The sequence below is a fragment of the Lagopus leucura genome, unplaced genomic scaffold, assembly GCF_019238085.1.
Source record: "Lagopus leucura isolate 7727_CA_CO unplaced genomic scaffold, USGS_WTPT01 Super-Scaffold_100004, whole genome shotgun sequence".
NCBI lineage: Eukaryota > Metazoa > Chordata > Aves > Galliformes > Phasianidae > Lagopus > Lagopus leucura.
The window spans coordinates 52,565,246-52,583,474 of record NW_024962264.1 but is presented as its reverse complement, the minus strand read 5'-3'; the positions used below and the strand labels follow the sequence as shown (position 1 = coordinate 52,583,474).

Below are 18,229 nucleotides of genomic sequence, written 5' to 3'. Positions count from 1 at the left end.
ATTTAATGTGTAATTAACAGACCAATCATAGAAGAAACCACTGTATGAAATTTTGTATTCTTTTCTCTATGCCAGCTTATGCAGGATCACTAATGGCCTTTAATACCTAGGAATTCTCTTTGTGTCTGTGAAACCAACAGATGGAATATTGCTGTCTAGTGATAGATGATCTTTTCTCTAGGGAGTTGTATTTTAACGTCTGTGAGAAAATATGGTTGTGTAGGTGAGTGCATAGAAATATTTTCAGTATTTGCATATTGTCTTCACAGAAATAAGTTCACAGGAAAATAGATTTACGCCTAGAAAAAAAATTCCTGTGTTTTTAAACCTACATCTGCTGGCTTTTTTTCTTATACTGTTGATGTAGCTTCAGTTGTAAGTAGTAAATGTAGAAATTTTCACATGTAGAAGCTAGGAATGTATAAAGACAAAATGAGGCTGACCCGGAATAGTTGAGTCTTGCTATGTAGATTGCAGTATGCTGCTTAACCTTTATGAAATGTTTCTTAGCCCTTCTTGTCGCATTTAATGGCTTTTGGGTACCAACTGTTCCGTAGAAGTTTAGACTTGCTGGCAGTTAAATTTAACCTCTCATCAGACTTCATTGTCACTTCACGTTGTTGGAGAGCAGAGGTTGAAATTTCTTATGTTCTTTCTTTCTGGCTAGTCTGGTGTTTTCTGAAACGTCTCTAGAGATGTTATAAAAACCTGAAGGTCTTTTCATTAGGTTCCTTCTATTTCAAGCCTTGTTTCCCCCAGACCTCCTCTGAGGAAGTAAAACTTTATGTATTTAATTTGGTATTCTTAATCATCACTGTCCCCTAATAAGTATCCTGTACGTGTCTCAAAGCCAATTATTTGACGGCTTTGTTTAAGGCAAGTGAGACTTGCCACTTAATCAGTTTCTGGGCCTTATGCTGTCCTGGATTAGTGATTGTTGTATTTCATGTCTGACAGTGATGAGAGGTTTGTGCTTCAGGAGCAGGAGCTGGAACTGTCGTATTAAACAGCCGCGGGATGATAACTCTTTGGGTAGGTTTCCTTCTGAACCCTTGTCTGTGGATTGTTTCCAGAATCCATACTGAGGGATTACAGCCATCTATTACAGTTTATTAAAGAGTTCCTATGAAATGTTCTGCAAGTGCTGTGATACATGCTGTCATGGAGCCAGACAAAAAATCGGTTTTGCTATTCAGGAAAAATGATAGGCCTTTGCTCTACTGGTCTAAAACACCAGCGAGTTTGAAGGTCCAGTTGGAAATAGTTTGACAGCGGGACATTTGGGAATGAAACTTAACCAATAGAATGAGCACTTTGTGCTTGTTCGAAATCTCACGCTTGGTTCCTGTGCAGAGAACATGTGGTTTTCCTTTAGTTTTCCCATTATACTGGGTCTGACTTGGCTGGAATTAATTTTCTTCCTTGCAGCTGGTACGGTGCTGTGTTTTGGATTTGTGACCAAGACAGCGCTGATAATGCAGCAGTGCTTTAGCTGTTGCTGACCGGTGTTTGCGCAGCATCAAGGCCTTCCTGCTGCTTACCCAACGTCACAGACTGGGAGTATGGAAGAGGCTGTGAGGGAACATGAGCAGGCAGAGGACTTGAACTAACCAAAGATGTATTCCTTACTACTTAATGTTGTGCTCAGCAGTGGAAGAGAGAGAGGGACTTAGGCAGTTCAGACATCTTTTGTGTGGGAGCTTGCTGGGCATCCATCAGCCTGTGGGAGGTGGCAAGTGATTGCCTTTGCACGGCTTCTCTTGTTTTCTTTCATCTTCCTCTACATTTCCTTCATTTATTAAACAGTATCACAGCCCACGAATGTTCTTGCTTCTTATTCCTCTTTACCTCTTCCCCTGTTCCACTGGGAGCTGGGAGAAGAGGGCAAGCAGCTGTATGGCGCTTAACTCCCTGCTGGGCTTAATTTACAATACCCGTGAAGATTCTTGCATGAGGCAAAAATAGAGTTGCTCATGCAAGTATCACCACAGGGATATCTGCTATCATGTGTTTTGGAGTTCTTAATGGTAAGTCAACTATTTTGCTTTTATTTTCAGTAAGGCTTGTCTGATGCCTTGGAAGCATCAGAATTTTCCATAATGTGCTTCTCAGGCCCATTCTCACCTAGCAAGTCTCAGTTTGCTGCTCATGTCTTCCCATTTTCAGTTCTCTTCCCCCCATGCTGGCCTCACCAGCACGCTCTGCTCAGCTGTTACTCCTATGTATGTAATCTATGTATTCAAATATGACAGCTCCCTTTTTCTTTTTCCCTCTCTGGAGACCATTATTTACTGTAAGATCAATGACATTCATGCTATATGCCAAAAAGCATGTCAGACTATAGGCTAAGTGAAGACAGAATTCTTAAGGCAAATTGTTCAAGTTTGTCTGGTTGTTGTGGAAGTTTTTTGGTTTTTTTGGTTTTTTTTTTGAAGGCTAACCAGCTCAGTGAATAAAGGTGAATGGACTTTCTCAAGGGCTGTAAAAACTTTGTTTTTAGTGAAAGGCCAGTGCTGGGAAAATGCAAAGTTCATATTCTAGGCGTGTGGATGCTTGAGCAGTGTAGTGACCACCGGTTTTCAAACTTGAGATTGAAACAGCTTGGAATCTTTTCATAATTTTTTTTTGTTCTTCCAAATGGCAGAATGTAGTTGATTTTAATAAATTATTTGTCCTTCCAAAGCCTTGAAATGCAGTCACTGGTTGGGGAGGGAGGGGTCAGAATAGTTAAGGTTAGCAACAGAAGAAAAGTTGGGTACTGTTAGTTGTGTCATAGAGGAACAGATAAATTTACTTTCTTTGTGCTCTTGTGTAGATGCTAGAAACGCTGGGATTTCCCATTCTTTCAGCAATCGAAAGCTATAATCTGGTGTATCTGAGTGGGGGATTCCAAGTAGGATATGACATTCTCATGTTTTCTGAAAACATTTGAAATGCACCATGTATTTTGTGTTTTGTTTTACCTAACCTGAGAATATTAAAGCTTGAACAAAACAAGGTTAATATTAGTGCACTTCTTTATTTCAGCAGTAGCTTGAGAGGCAGGCAGGTATAGCATGTAAAGGGAGTAAATTTGTTTCCCATTGCTTGCACTTCTCAGTGGAGAAGTTTAAGTAGTGAGAAACTGGGAATTGCTATGTAAAAGATAGATTTGAAAAGAGGAATGACTTGGGTCCTGATGTATGAGTAAAATTATTTCTGTAGTGCAGAAGGAACAAGTGAAATTCATGTAAACTATCATTAGTAAAATACATGGAGTAATAGAATATAAAGTGGTGATTGGAGAAAATACAGAACTGGGAAAATAATAATTTGAACAGGTGCAGCTGTCTGCAGCAGCAGATTACGGCGAGCCTAATGCTCGTGCTCATGTTTGCAATTGCAAGTATGTTGGGAAAACAGTTTGCACTGAATTTGTTCATGAATTGTAGTGGTAACTTGGCTGTATGTCTGGCATTTCAGATCATCACACCTGAAACAGTCGTGGATAGTAAAGTTGAGAAGTGAACATTCAATTGTATGTAGCTTATGCTTAGACCTGCACATTACATATTTTTTGCTTGTTTAATGACCACTAGAAGAAAAAATATATATTTGTAGTTTCCTGCATATTTTTTTAACCATCAATCTGCATATTTTCAAGTTGTAGACAAAGAGGAGTAAGAGTAGTGTTAAATATAAAAAGAAATCCCAGAAGAGTGAAATCCAAGAAAAATCGAAAATAAGGAAAATATTGCAATCGCTGCCAAGTTTGTCAGGTACCCTTGAAATAACTGAACTGGTGTTTTAACACGCCAGTCACATATGAAAGGTTGAAATAGAGGCAGTCATAGCTGTACAGTGTCTGTCATTTAGCACCAAACTGCTGATAATGTGTTTCTTGCGCTTGCAAATCCTTAGCAACACAAAATAAAAAAGCCCTCTGCATGGCAGTTGCTGGTGGTTTTTTTCACTTCTGGTTGTATTGTTAATACAAGTATCTATAGCAAATTGAAAATGTATGGAAAGAGCAAACCAGATGAACAATTAAATGCGTGAGAGCTGCTCTGACAGTCTGAACATAATGCCTCCTGTCTTATGATGTTGGCTGACAATGCCAGAGGCAGATATTGGTTTTATGACAGTAGAGGTTGAACCTTCCCACCAATATTCCATTAAATTTTGTTGCTGTGTGACAGATGGCAGCAGGGGGCAGTCTGTCCTGTGGCATCTGATACACAGGTGTGTATGAAGCAAAGGTGCGTCCCTGAATTCTGCTGTGTGGAAAAATGGGCACTGACTGACATTCATCAATTCTTGCTGAATGTTTATGGAGACCCAGTAACAGATGAACAGTGAGATGATGGGTGGTGCATTTCAGCAGTGGTGACAGAACAAATCATGTTCTTGGTGGTCATTCGCGCCACAAAATGAAGAGCGTCTTGATCAGCTCATCGATGTGTGTAGGTGGTGTGTGATCAGGCAGCTGTGTATGAGCTGAGTGTTGGCTTCTGTTTGTTGAAACAAGATAGCGACATTGAAATATCACAAGCTCTTTATGCCTGATCTCATCAATACTTACACAGGGACTGAGAAAACACCCTATGCATATCTGTCTGGACCTATTAAACCAGTTTCCTGGATCATGTCACTATCAGTGACGAGACATATTATTACCACTACAAGCCTGAGTCAAAACAGCAGTCCATGGAGTGGGACATTTGAATTCCCCATTGAAGAGAAAGTTCAAGATAGCCCTTGGCAGGTAAAGCACTGTCTTTTGGGATAGGAAAGTGGTGATTCTTTTGGATTTCCTGGTAGCTGAACAAACTGTCAACTTTGACTGCACCACAGTGCTGACTAAGCTGAAGACTTGAACTTCCAGAGTCAGGCCAGAGAAAAAAAGACAACCTTTATTACAACACAGTAATGCCAGGCTGTGTTCCAGTTTGAAGACCATGGAGCAGATTGCCAGTCTTGGCTGGACTGTCCTACCTCACCCACTGTACAGTCCAGGATTTGACTCCTTCAGTATTCTGTCTCTTTGTGCTGATGAAAGACAGATTGCATGGGCAATGTTCTCCTAATAAGAACACTGTCATTGCAGCTGTGAAACAGTGGGTCACTTCCCCTGGTGCAGATTTTTATGAGTGTGACATACTGGCTCTTGTTGATTGCTGGCAAAAATACCATAGCTAATAGGTGACTGCTGAAAAAGTATTTTATAGCTGAGAATTTGCTCTTTCAAGTAGTGTGTTGTTATGTACACTGTATCTGTTGTTATTTCCATGGAAATAAATAAGAGGCATTACTTTTAGAGCAACCTATGTAATACACTTGCTACTTCCTGTCTTGTTTCATGTCTTATTTATTTATCTTGCATTATGCAACGTGACTAAAAAGTTGGTATCCTGGATATAATGGCTGCTGTGGGATATATTGTGTTCACTTCAGTATGTGGGATGGTGCAGGAATGCACTGGTTATTAATATCAAGGGTAGGATGCACCATGACCAGTCATTGGTCAACATCTCTGCTCCCTGGTGGCAGTGACAGGACCCAAGGGAGTGGTGTGGAGCTGTGTCAGGGGAGGGTCAGAATGGGGATTGGGAAAAGATTTTTCACCACAAAGTGGTTTGCCACTGAAACAGGCTCCCCAGGGCAACAAGCTGCCTGAGTTCAAGAAGTGTTTGGACCACTCTCAGACATAAAGTTTGAATTTTGGGTGGTTCTATATGTAGTCAAGAGTTGGACTCAATGATCCTTGTGATTTCCTTCCAACTGGGGATATTCTGTAAGGTGACATTATTGAAGAGGTAGAAGCTGAGTTTACACAGTCAAAAATTGAACCACAGTAAATATTTGTGGCTACCTCCTGTTCTACCTTGCCCCATATGGACAGTGAAAGAGTAGCAAAAGATTCACTGAACTCAGTTTGCATCTGTTCAGAAGATTCATGTTGCTACAGGCAGCACCTGTGTTCACAAGGCGATTAGAATGAAACCATTAACTTCAGTTGGGATGAGCAGGCTGGGGGAAGCTGGCATGTGGCTGATGGCGATGCATGCAGTGACTGGAGCTCGGTTTCTGGTCCTGTTGGTGGGCTGGAAGGGGACCCTGTGCGTTTCTGGTTGTGACTCAGTGCTGTCTCTGAGGAAGGGGCCTGTTGGTACTTAGAGGATGGGATTTATTATGTTGCAGTAATTGCAACTGTTCTGTTTCTGTGTAGGTTTGTACAGTTTTTTTTCAGGCTGCAATTAGTGTACTTGCAAGGGGAATTAATCTACTGCTCTCAGAGCTGTGCATGAGTAGATGTTGCCTTAAAGAATGAGCAGTCTTGTCTGTGGTTTCTGTGTGTCACGCAGTTTCAGGTGTCCTTGTGTCCTCATCTTGGATTGGAGCTGTTGGCTGCGGTGCAAGTACCATGTTGTCTCCTTTGCTCCATGTAGGCGCCTCTTAACTTTTTTTCTTTACGAATTAAAAGGTGCAGAGTGATCGAATGTCATTCTACTCAAAGTGAGACAGCTAATCTATGGGGTTTTGTTTGTCTGAAGAGAATAGCTTAAGGGTAATCTGTTGTCTAGTCGGTGAGTCACAGAGAGATGAATCCTCTGCCATATGTACTGCTCCCACATTATGGAGAGGACGGAACCAGAGAGGCGCGGAGGGGTGGGGGCGCACACCTTCTGTTAGTTGGGGGTGGGGGGAGGTGTCAGTGGCTCTGATGTGCCTGGAAGGTGAAGGTCAGCATGCCTGCAAAAGATAGATGGTAGGAGATATTAAGGTTTGGGAGCCTGACTTTCTCATTGTAGCACCTGCCCGTGCGTATGTAACTGATGCTGTTGCCAAAGTTCAAAGCTGTTAGGGATGTTTAGTTAGTTTTCTGCATAACAAATATGGCAGTGCAGTGGTGCAGAGAAAAATGTGAAGTACATGTTTTTTGTGTATTTTAAATTTTAAGACCTACTGGACAAGTTGTGCGGCAAGAATTTGTCGTTGTTTTCTTTTAGCTTAAAATAAGGCAAATAAGTGAGCAATACACCAACAAAATGTGAACGGAGCTTAAGTCAGTTCAGATGCATTTAATTTTATTGTTTAAACTGAAAAGCAAAAAAAAAAACCTTAATTTGTCTCAGTCCTCTACTTAGCTCTTCTGTATAGAGGGACCACAGTGCGGATTTCTTGAGACACGAAAAATAACTTTGAATCCTGCACCCTGCTGAATGTTCTTGTTACTGCCTTTTAGCAGAGACTGTTTTGCTTACCGATGAAAATTACACGAGCTATGTATTTACGCTTTGCGCATCTGGAGAATTACTGATATGAAAGTCGAATGTATCGAGTCAGTCAGGGCAGATGGACTGTGCAAATGGTTAAACGATGCAAGGAGAAGTTCCCCATCCCAGCTCTTGGCCTGGGGAGCCTCCAGCGCTGGCGTAGGGAAGTATCAGAGGTGGGATTTTCATTATCCTGGAAGCACAAAGGCAAAGATACGCCCGCGTATCAAAGAGCTGGGCAAGTTGCAGCGATATTTATGAGCACTGGCAGCAGATGCGTTCTCTTATGCCCCGGTTTATTTTTAGATAGAAAAGTGTTAAGCTAAGCCTGTTAGATGTTTGTCTTAAAGCTGATAAGTGTTTTGTTTTTTTTTTTTCCTCTTTTCTTTGTCCTCATTTTAGCGTGTGGTTGTACTTCCTTAGCAGGTTGAGCAGATGTACATTGCAGATGTATGCTGCTGCTACAGCTTTGCTTTTTATTTTTGCAGGTCTTTTACCTGACTCTTTTTGTTTGTGAAAATGGGTCTGTCTGATGGAACTCAGTCTCAACTAGCGTAAGATAACTTTTAGAAAGCTTGCATAAAGAACATAGCCTCTCTCAAGAGCGATATAAAAGCACTAGAGCTGCCTGAAAGCACTTTATGACTAAAAAGCATTCAATATATAGCACGATATTTCTTGCTTATAATTTGCTATGTTTCACAAGAGAGATTTTTTTGGTATAATTTTGTATGAGCACGCATGAAATACTTTGCCATCCTTTTTTTGTAAGAAGTAGTAAGAAGCAGATTTCTAAGAAGTTACCCTAGTAAGGAGAATTCACGACGACTTGTCAGTTTGGCCTGTTAATTTCTGTTTATAGATAATTGCTTTTTGCCTGTTCTGGTCAATGCTGTGGCAGAGAGCTTCTGATTATTTACATAGTTATGATATCTTAACTTTGTGAAAGCAGTTTAGAGAAAAAGTAATTTGCAGAAAGTGTAATAAAAAGTCAGGAGTGAGATGCTGGAGACATTTTTAAAAATAATTTTAAGATAAATGAAAGACTTGCTTTGCATACAACTAATATAAATGAAATCTTTTTTTATTATTTGTGGATATTCAGCAAGGAAATTTGTTCTGATTAAAAAGCGCCTCTGCTTTTGTGGGAAAAGCAGTTGGAAGGAGGCATAGTCTAGCTAGGAAACTACAAAGAAAACACACCAGTATGTTGTCAGAGATCATAAAATTGGGCTAATGTTTCACTGAAAAACTATGACTAAACATTTTGGTTTTAAATTAACAGCTTCTTCTTTTTTCAGGAAATTTGGAGAGCGACCTCAACCGAAACGGCTCACCAGGTAAGCATTAAAGCAGTTCATTTTTTGATTTTGATTGAGTATTCTCAAGTTACCTTCTCCATCTCCCAAAGGATTTCCAAGTTAAAAAAAAAAAAAAAAAAAAAAAGTGAATTGTTTATCCTACAATTTAAAATGTGAAAGCTTCTGAGAAAAAAATGTAATCGTTGTATGCAGTCAGCAGCCAGAATTAAAAATTTGAAGAGTCAGTAGTTTAATATGATAATCAACATGCCTTTTTTTTTTTTTTTTTTTTTAAATTGTGTTGAATTCACATATCAGTTATTGTAGATCATTCTGTTGGATGTGAATCTGCTTAGTTTTAAATAACCAGGAATGAGCTGGATATCTTTTACTGGGTAAAAGTAATTTGTGAGGCCATACAAAATGGATTCTTTACTGCCAAAATTCAGCTATTATCTCAGTGCTGTCATGCTCCAGGTATGGGCAAAATTAACTCAGTGCTGTCAAGGAGTGGTCTTAACCAGTTTCTGGTAAAGCCTGAACAGAGATAAGTTGAATATAGTACCATCATCAGATCAAAGAGGCTGTGGAATAGTGTGCCTCAACCGCTTCTCGGCTGTTCGAGGAGCATTTGTACTACATGCTGCCAGAATTTATCAAACTGTGATAATACAGTCAGTGCTAACATTTACTGTTCTGTGCCACAAACTGCCCATCAAAAGCAGCTACTGTGTTTCAAATCCTCTGCAGTGTGTAACATTCACAGTTTTTTTGTTTGGTGTGATAGTATTGCTGTATAAGAACATGGAAGCTGATTGTTTGTCTGGCCTACATCTTACTGAATGAAATCACAGAACCGCAGAGTCATTTGAGTTGGAAGGGACCCTTGAAAGTCTTCTGGCCCAAGTCCTTGCAACAAACAGGGACACCTACAGGTCTAAAACCTGGTCTTCAGGTTGCTCAGAGCCCCGTCCAGCCTGATCTTGAATGTCTCTGGCGATGGAACATCTGCCACTGCTCTCAGCAACCTGTACCAGTGCTACGTTACCCTCATTCTAAAAATCTTTTTCCTTTTATCAATTCTAAATCTCCTCTCTCTTAGTTTGAAACCATTTCTCTTTGTCCAATCAAATTATGATATTTATGTAAAGTGTGGCAGGAAAACATAAGCATTTGTGTTGGGAATATTTCTCGTTGCCTTTCTGAATAAGCTTCAGGCTGGCTTGTGTGATTATTAAACTTGATTTCAATACAAAACAGTTCTGTACTGACTTAAAAGCGATTGACCTAACTATTTTCAGGGATATTTAAACATACTGGTATAAGTCATAAATCAATTTTTATTTTGAGCATTAACAGCTGTTGGTGTCACCCTGAAGTTAATGATTAAATTTACCTTCTGTGATTTAACAAGAATGACAAAATCGACTATCTAGTCATGTCATTGAACTTACATTGTCATGAGTTTGATTAGTTAGTGTAGGAACTCTTTTATGTGCAGGATCTTAGCTATTAGATATGCCAGGTAGATTTTCCTACTCTCAAAGGATATGCATCTAGGAGCTACTTGCCATCCTTGAAAGCAGTAACATATAAACTTTGTACTGATAAAGAAGAGCTAGAAGCAAAAGCAGCCTAAGTTTTTTTTTCTCTTGAAGAGAAAAATGCTAAAAATAGGAGTCACCCATTTTTAAGAGTGCAATTTTTCTGTAATGCTTTAAAAAAAAAAAAAAAAAAAAAAAAAAAAAAAAAAAAAAAAAGGTGTAAACCCTTGAAGGCATTTAGTTCAATTATTGTGAAATTAGTTTGCTTTTTTGTTTAGGCAGTCCTGTCAACCTTATAATGTATTCAGCCTCATGCTAACTCTCCAGTGTAACATGGGACGTATTTTTTCAGGCATGTACTTCTTAGAAAATGCCGAAACTTTCTTTTTCATTTTGTTTTACAAGTTCCTTGACAATAAAAATACTACTTCCGTTCATACTGAGCAAGTTGTTTTTGCGATAAGATGTAAATTGCAAGAGTAGAACCTTTCTGGAGAGGTTTGTCATTTAATAACAAAAGAAACCTTGTGAGAATTGTGATATTTTTCTTTTATCAGTGGGAGGAGTTGGGGGGGAACATTCCTGGTTCTCTTAGGAGCTCAGATTGTACAGATATGTTGTAGCAACACATTAATAGAAAAGGCAGTATTTGTTCCTAGCACAGTGCTAAAGAAACATTAGGTAGCACCTAGCATTTTAGTGAGTGGATTGCAGGCTTTGAGCTGCTGTTTAATGGTAGTCAAGCCAAAGGTTTTTAATATGACAGTTGTTATTTAGTGTGACTGTGTTATTCATAGAAAATTTCAAATTCTTAGATGAAAAGTTGCTAACTTACTTAAATGCAGCTAATATGTTAAATAAGAATAACTTCACAATGAAATACATTTCATGCCTTAAAACATTTGTATACAGTGATTGTAAATAGTGTGTCTATATAGTTTAAGGCAGTTCTTGTAATTTATGCTGTCATGGATGAACATCAGTTTTACCAATGTTAAGTAGGTCAAGTTAATCCAACTTTGAGATCTTTGCTCCTATATTCCCCTGCTCACAAAGAATCTAGTGCACTGATCCAGATCTTAAGCAGACGTGGCCAATGCAAGAGTTTACAGAACATCATTAGCAAAGCTGGGCTGTCATTTCTTCCTTTGTCCCCCTCGTAGAATCATAGAATCACCAAGGTTGGAAAAGACCTACAAGATCATCCACTCCAACCATCCACTGATTACCAATAGTGCCCACTAACCCTTGTCCCTAAGCACAACACCTGAACATTCCTTGAACACCTCCAGGGTCAGCGACTCCACCACTTCCCTGGGCAGCCCATTCCGGTGCCTGACCGCTCTTTTGGGAAAGTAGTATTTCTTCATGTCCAGCCTGAATCTCCCCTATTGCAGCATGAGGCCATTCCCTCTAGTTCTATCACTGTTTACGTGAGAGAAGAGGCCTACCCTCAGCCCACTACAACCTCCAGGTAGTTGTAGAGATTGATAAGGTCTCCCCCGAGCTTCCTCTTGTTCAGACTGAACAATCACAGCTTCCTCAGTCCCCTTAATGCCTCTGCTCCAGACCCCTTACCAGCTTAATTGCCCTTCTCTGGACATGCTCCAGAGCATCAATGTCTTTCTTGCAGTGAAGCTCCCAAAATTGAGCACATCTACTTGTTTTCCTCTGTGAAACTGTAGGGGGTTTCTTCTGGAAAAAAATTTTGTTTTTATCTACTGGGATTTTTCGCTGGAGAAGTTTTACAAAGACTCCAAAACATTGGTTTATTGTGGTGTTTCTGACCTCTCTAAAGGGAATTCAACAGTTGGGTGCAGCTTGCAAAAAAAAAAAATTCCTCTTCTGTAAGGTTTAATCTCTTTATGACTTCCTGTTAAATTCAGAGTTTGTTTCTATGGTTGGTAACTTTGAAGATGAGCGTGCTGATGGGCATTCAACCTGCAAAAGGCTCCTCCAGGGACTTAAAAATAATCTGTCAGCGCTCTTACACAGCTAAACCCCAGGGTGTTGAATTTGGCGTGGTACTTTGTGAACAGTTAGATTGATATACGGAAGAATGATAGGGCGTATTGTTCTCTTATTTCTCTCAAGGAATGTCTTTTGGTGTGTCTGAGGTAATTATAGCTTTTATATGACTTCTGTCATCATACAATGATGATGAATGATAGAAAAAATCTTTTTTTTACTTGATTGTATGCAAGAAATCAAAACCTTTCTCTAGAAATCTAGATCAAAAAATGAAGAATTTAAACTTATCTTCATAACTGAAAGAAAACTGACATGGATGACAAAAGTATTAATTCAATGAATAATGTTTATAAAACAAAAGGCAAAAAACCCCACAATATTTTCTGTTCAGCCAATATAGAATGTATGTTCTAACCAAGTATTCATAGCACAGCATTTTATCAAGTCAGACATTGAGAGTGGTGTAGTGAAGGACATTGAAATGATTTTATGTCAGAATTTTTTTTCTGAAAAATGTAGTGGTAAGTATAAATGACCACAAACCACTGCTGTGGTGCTGTCTTGATACATGATAATTGCAGAGTGAAAGGAAGCAACTGTCTTAGGAAAAAAAAGACAACCTCACATCTATCTTGAACTTATTAATATACTGACAGTTGTCTTTTTTTTTTAAATTCCACGTGAATTTTTTGTTTTTTGATTTGTCCTAAAGCTGACCTTGAGTTACTGTAATTATAAATAAAACCAAAAGAACTTTCAAAGCTTATTTTGTCTTTTAATTTTTAGGGAAGCAATGCGAAATTACCTTAAGGAGCGAGGTGATCAAACAGTACTAATACTCCATGCAAAAGTTGCTCAGAAATCATATGGAAATGAAAAAAGGTAAGTCTCTCTCTGACATCCATCCACAATTCCAAGCTAGGGAAACTGAAATGTGTGGTCTGATGTCCATTATATAATTCCTCAGGTTGTGCTGTAGTCAGAAGAAGATTAAATGAAACGAAAGATGTCCAGATAAATGCTACAGGCTTGCAGCACAGTACATAATTGTGGCATTCAACTTAGCTATGCCTGATTCTGCGTACAGATTCTCTATCCGTGGCTGCTTTTTCTTCCATTGGACTGAAATGGCTGTAATGGTGCTTTGATGGATCTGGGATGCATTGAAAAGAGCATGGCCAGCAGGTTGAGGGAGGTGATCAACACCCTCTACTCTGCTCTTGTGAGGCCATGTTTAGAATACTGTGTCCAGTTCTTGGCTCTCCAGTTGAAGAGAAAAAAAAAAAAAGACAGGGATCTCCTAGAAGGAGTCCAAGAGAGGACTGCAAAGATGATAAAGGTCCTGGAGCATTTCTCATATATCTCTCATATGAGGGAAGGCTGAGTAACCTGGGTCTTTTCAGTCTGGGGGAAAGACAACAGGATCTGATCAGTGTTTATAAATACTTAAAGGAAGGGGGGAGGCAAATGGATGAGGCCAGGCTCTTCTTGTTGGTGTATAGCAATAGGACAAGGAGTAATGGCCTAAAACTTGAACATAGGAAATTCCATACAAACAGATGGAAGAACTTCTTTATGGTAAGGGTGATGGAACATTGGAACAGTGGTTGCCCAGTGAGGATGTGGAGTCTCCTTCTATGGAGATATTCAAGACCCATCTGGATGCCTACCTTTGTGACCTATTGTAAGGGTACCTACCTTAGCGTTGGGATTGGACTTGGTCTCTTGAGGTCCTTTCCACCCTCTGCAATTCTTTGATTCTGTGATATGATTTTCAAGGAGGTTCTTACTTATTTTGTTGTTTTCTGAAAGGGATAACTGAAAACCTAAGCTGGGGCCTTTCTTTACCTCCCATCTCAGTAGTAGAACTGTACACCATACAGCTGCTTGTCTAGTCTTTCACTGGTTGGATTTTGTAATTATAGGCATCATCTTGAAGAGCAGAAAGAACCTGTTGTGATGATTGAAGGCATAATCGAACTTTTTTTTTTGCAGACTAGCTTGATGATGATCTCAGTTTATTGTCTAACTTTAAATCAAATATTGAAGGGAAGAGAAATACAAACAGAAGGAAGCCGAAATGATTTCTCCATTTCTCATCATTTTATAATAAAAAAAATAAAACTCCTAACATGTATATTTTTAAAATTTCCATTTTTAAGTCTGGAGTAGATATGATGAGTGTTGGTGGCTATTTGTGGATGACTTTTTTCCCCAAGTAATTTCAAAGTGATTTGAGTTTTGTTATGTTACAATTTGCATAATAGGTAAATAACAGAATCTACAGGAAGGCATGAGAATGAATGAATGAAAAAGATATGCATAGTTAATCCTCACTGTGTATAATTTCACCTAAAATGAGATGTGTGCCAGATGATGATAAAACTAATTTCCAAGCAGCGTGTTTGTAACTTCAGTCTGTTTCTTCTGGGACCAGGGCAGTTAATGAGAGCAGGAACATTTTGCAAACCTGCCCTGTCTTTCATCATTCTAGAAATCAAATTGCATCAAAAGAAGGTATAAAATAAAAAGATAAAGTGCATTTTTAATTTTCGTTATTGAAAGTTTCACTGGAGTTTGGAAATCTTCAAACGTTCTGAAGAACCTCAAAATATTTGCTAATATTTAACTATTTGGAAACTCCTATGTAGATTTCATAGTCAATGCTACCTTAAATTCCCATTGCCTGAAATAATGTGCATACTCATTTGATGCTGCTGTAGTCACTTTGACACATATATTGCCTAAATTTTCAGGTATTGATAACTCTGTAAATTAGTAGTTAGCTTTTCACTGCTTGAAAACTAAAATGAGGCATTTTTACTGCCTCCAATTTCATGAAGCACAATTCAGTTGCCTAAATTTGCACCACTGTGTTTGTTCACAAGAGGTATCTTAGATTCACTGCTCGGAAAAGGAAGCACATCAATGAAATTTAGAGGGTTTCGGAGCTTTGCAAAATAAGTCAGGAAAGCAGGTGTTTGTTATAATATAACGATGACCTGATCGCCGTTCTGGTACAGAGATGGAATAGATGTTTGGAATATGTGCTGAGAATTCTTTTTTCAATCTCTGGTACAGTTCTGATAGCTCTTTGACTGTTACCATGAGTATTGGCATCTTGTTATCTGATGCTCAGCATAAACAGGAATGCTAGTTATTGTTTGCATCCTTGTGCGCCCCCAAGGTATGCACTTTGTGCAACTGATTGATCAGCTGCTTGTTTTTTTTATTGCTTGTTATATTTGTAGCAGAAAGCTCCTTTGGTTTTTCATATTGCTGGACTGAGAAGAACTAGTAAAATTTTAAGGCTGCTTTATTCAACTGATTCATCAGATTTTCACCCTTTTTATGCTAAAAATTTCTTTTCTTTTATGAAGTGAGTTATTTTGTATTCATCTCTATAGACAAACCTACCCGTCTAACAGGCAGAATTCCAGGTTTTCCAAAGTATGGCATGCATATAGTCTGATTAAGTTTTGATCCATAGAGAGTAAGTTATGTTGTGCTCTCTTAGTAAGCAAGCATTAAGTCACAAAAGGCATTCTTTCTCAAGTAATGTATCCTGTAAGTAAATACGGCGTCTGAAACTACTATCCAACTTCTGTTCCACTCTTTAAATTTTGCAAACTGGGAGATGATGAAAAATATTTATCATATTAAACTTCGCATGGCACAGTTCAAAAGTCCAGCACAATAATGGTTTTCCTGTGTTTTTATGGATATAAAGTGAATTACTCTGAAAACTCTCTGTAACCTGTACAGATCTAGCACAGTATGGTGTAGTTTAAACTTAAGTGAAGATTTCCTGTTAGATTGAGAATGCTCCTGATACTTGTCCTGAATTAATGGTGTGCTAGGGAAGGGATGGTTCTTTGAGTGCACCTTGTTAGCCTTGCTCTTTCCTAAGTTAATGTTGTTTAGTTGAATTAAGAAATTCGGTGATAAGAAGCCCAGTGCTGGCCTTGAGCTGAATTCAAGAATTTTTGTCTGATACTTCCTGCTGGGTGGCTGTCATCTTTCAGAGGCATTCAACTGATAGAGGCGCTCAGGTCACCTTTAGACCTAATGAGTGTAGGTGTTTGACGTGTGCTTGTGTTCTCCCACTCATGTGTGCTTACTGTTGGCTGAGATTTCTCTCTTCAGCGGTTATCCTGCTAGTATAAGGGTCACAGTTTGAACAGCACGAACATTCAACAGTTTGAAGGACTGAAGTGTTTTGGATTCCAAGATGTAGTTTGTCAAAGGTTGTGAGCCACATTGGTACTTGTTGTATGCTACTCAGCGTTAAAAAAATGCTTACTGCTGATTAGCCTTGAGAATGTTCTAGCTGCGTCTTGCTGTTAGTGAAGGAGCTTCTGCAGTTTCTGCTCAAATATTTTCCTCCCTGCACTGTGTTGTTGAGAGCATAGTCTTTTCTAGTGCTTACCCTGTGGCTCCACTGCCTTATCCTTAGCGTTCTAGCACCTAGTTATGTTTCATAGGTTTCTTTTTTTTTTAATGGATATTGTCAGTTCATTCTGCTTTCCTAAGAAAGAAAGATGACTGAGTGTTATGCTCAAAATAATGTGGTAATTGACAAACAAATTCTGCCTTGACTGACTCCAAACTGACTGACTGGTACAAAGAACTATCTTCCCTGCTGTTGTCACCCATGAAGTTAAAAGAGACAAGGGGGTAGGTACAGTTTTCTGAAAGATGACCTCAAGAATGTCTTATCATAGAATGGCTTGGGTTGGAAGGGACCTCAAGGATCATCAAGTTTTCAACCCCCTTGCTGCAGACAGGATTGCCAACCTCTAGATCAAGTACTAGATCAGCTTGCCCCTGTCAAACCTGGCTTTGAATACCTCCAGGGACGGGGTTTAAAACCATTCCCCCTTTCCCTGTCCCTGCCTACCCTTGTATAAAATGTATTTCCCTCCTGTTTATAATTTCATTGTAAATATTGGAAGTCCGCAATGAGGTATCCCCACTGCTTTCTCTTCTCCAGGCTGAGCAAGTCCAGCTCCTTCAGCATGTCTTTATATGAGAGGTGCTCCAGCCCTCTGGTCATCTTCATGGCCTTCCTCTGGACCCTTTGCAGGGTCTTGGATATGTTGAAAAAGCTAACCTTTGTGAGCAGAATCCTGTGGTTTGAAAATACAACTGACTATATCAGAAGTAGCTAGGAAAGGCATGAGCTGATTTTAATTTGCTTGCTATCCTTTACAGCCTTGGTAAGTTCAGTAAGGGTGGCTTCTCTACTAATATATCATATTTTCTCTGTATTTATTGGCTTTATTTGACTGAAGGGGCTGGGGGAATGTTTTTCTCTCCTTGGTGATTGTCTAATTAAAAACAATATTCCAGGTGGTGCCAAAGACTCAAATCTATTCCACTTTTGCTTGTTACAGTTAGGGCTCGGAAACCATTAGAGATTATTTTGTTTTTCCCTTGAAGTCATTTGGAATAAAAGAGAGCATCCTTAGATATCTCAGCTTGGTGTTCTTGCCATGGAAAAACATTCACTTTCCGCTCTGAAGGACCAGATCTGTCAGGAAAAAAAGGAGTACCAGCTTGCTTTTGTTTACTGAGTTTCTAAGCTTAGGCTTAACATGAGGTTGGTAATGCTGTGGCCTTTTCTAGGCTAAGTTATCTATGAAATTAGACCCTTGAAAGAGAGCACTCTATGGAAGCCCTTTCCTCCTTGGAGGTAGATCCCCTGATCCTTCCTGACTAACGTCAGTCACAACATCAGCTTAGTTGATAACAACATCAACTACTCGTCATTTTATTACATCCGTTACAAATCATTGGAAGTTGTGTAGGGAAAGCATCGTACATAAACTAGGAGTTCACAAGAGCACTGAGTACATGTTGTCATTAAATATATGAAGTATTTTCAGAGACCCGGTATCCAAAAGTGTTTTCCTGGCTCAGTCTGTCAACCATTGTGTTTTAAATCAGCAAATAGGAGATAATGAATCAGCTCTTGTCCAGAAACACCAACAGACACAGAGCGGGTTTTGTCTATGAAGGATATTGATTAATGGAGGAGCTTACAGAGTTCATCCCTAATAGATATTTGTGGTTTTCAAATCAAGTTGTTAGATGTTTACCTTATGGACAAATGTACTTTTTTGCTTTACTGCTGATTAAATACAGTTATCAGTCC

General features: G+C 39.1%; 1 protein-coding gene across 4 annotated transcripts in view; it reads left to right on the top strand.

Moving 5' to 3' along the window:
• Positions 1-18,229, top strand: part of RBPJ (recombination signal binding protein for immunoglobulin kappa J region) — a 91,300-nt gene that overhangs the window by 59,488 nt on the left and 13,583 nt on the right. For 2 of the 4 annotated variants that reach the window (XM_042871934.1, XM_042871931.1), the window contains exons 2-4: positions 7,745-7,810; positions 8,558-8,596; positions 12,859-12,954. In XM_042871934.1, coding sequence (XP_042727868.1) covers positions 7,776-7,810; positions 8,558-8,596; positions 12,859-12,954 — 170 coding nt within the window. In that variant the 5' untranslated portion in view covers positions 7,745-7,775. The remainder of the gene's footprint in view (positions 1-7,744; positions 7,811-8,557; positions 8,597-12,858; positions 12,955-18,229) is intronic. The other 2 variants (XM_042871933.1, XM_042871932.1) reach the window with 1 other exon arrangement.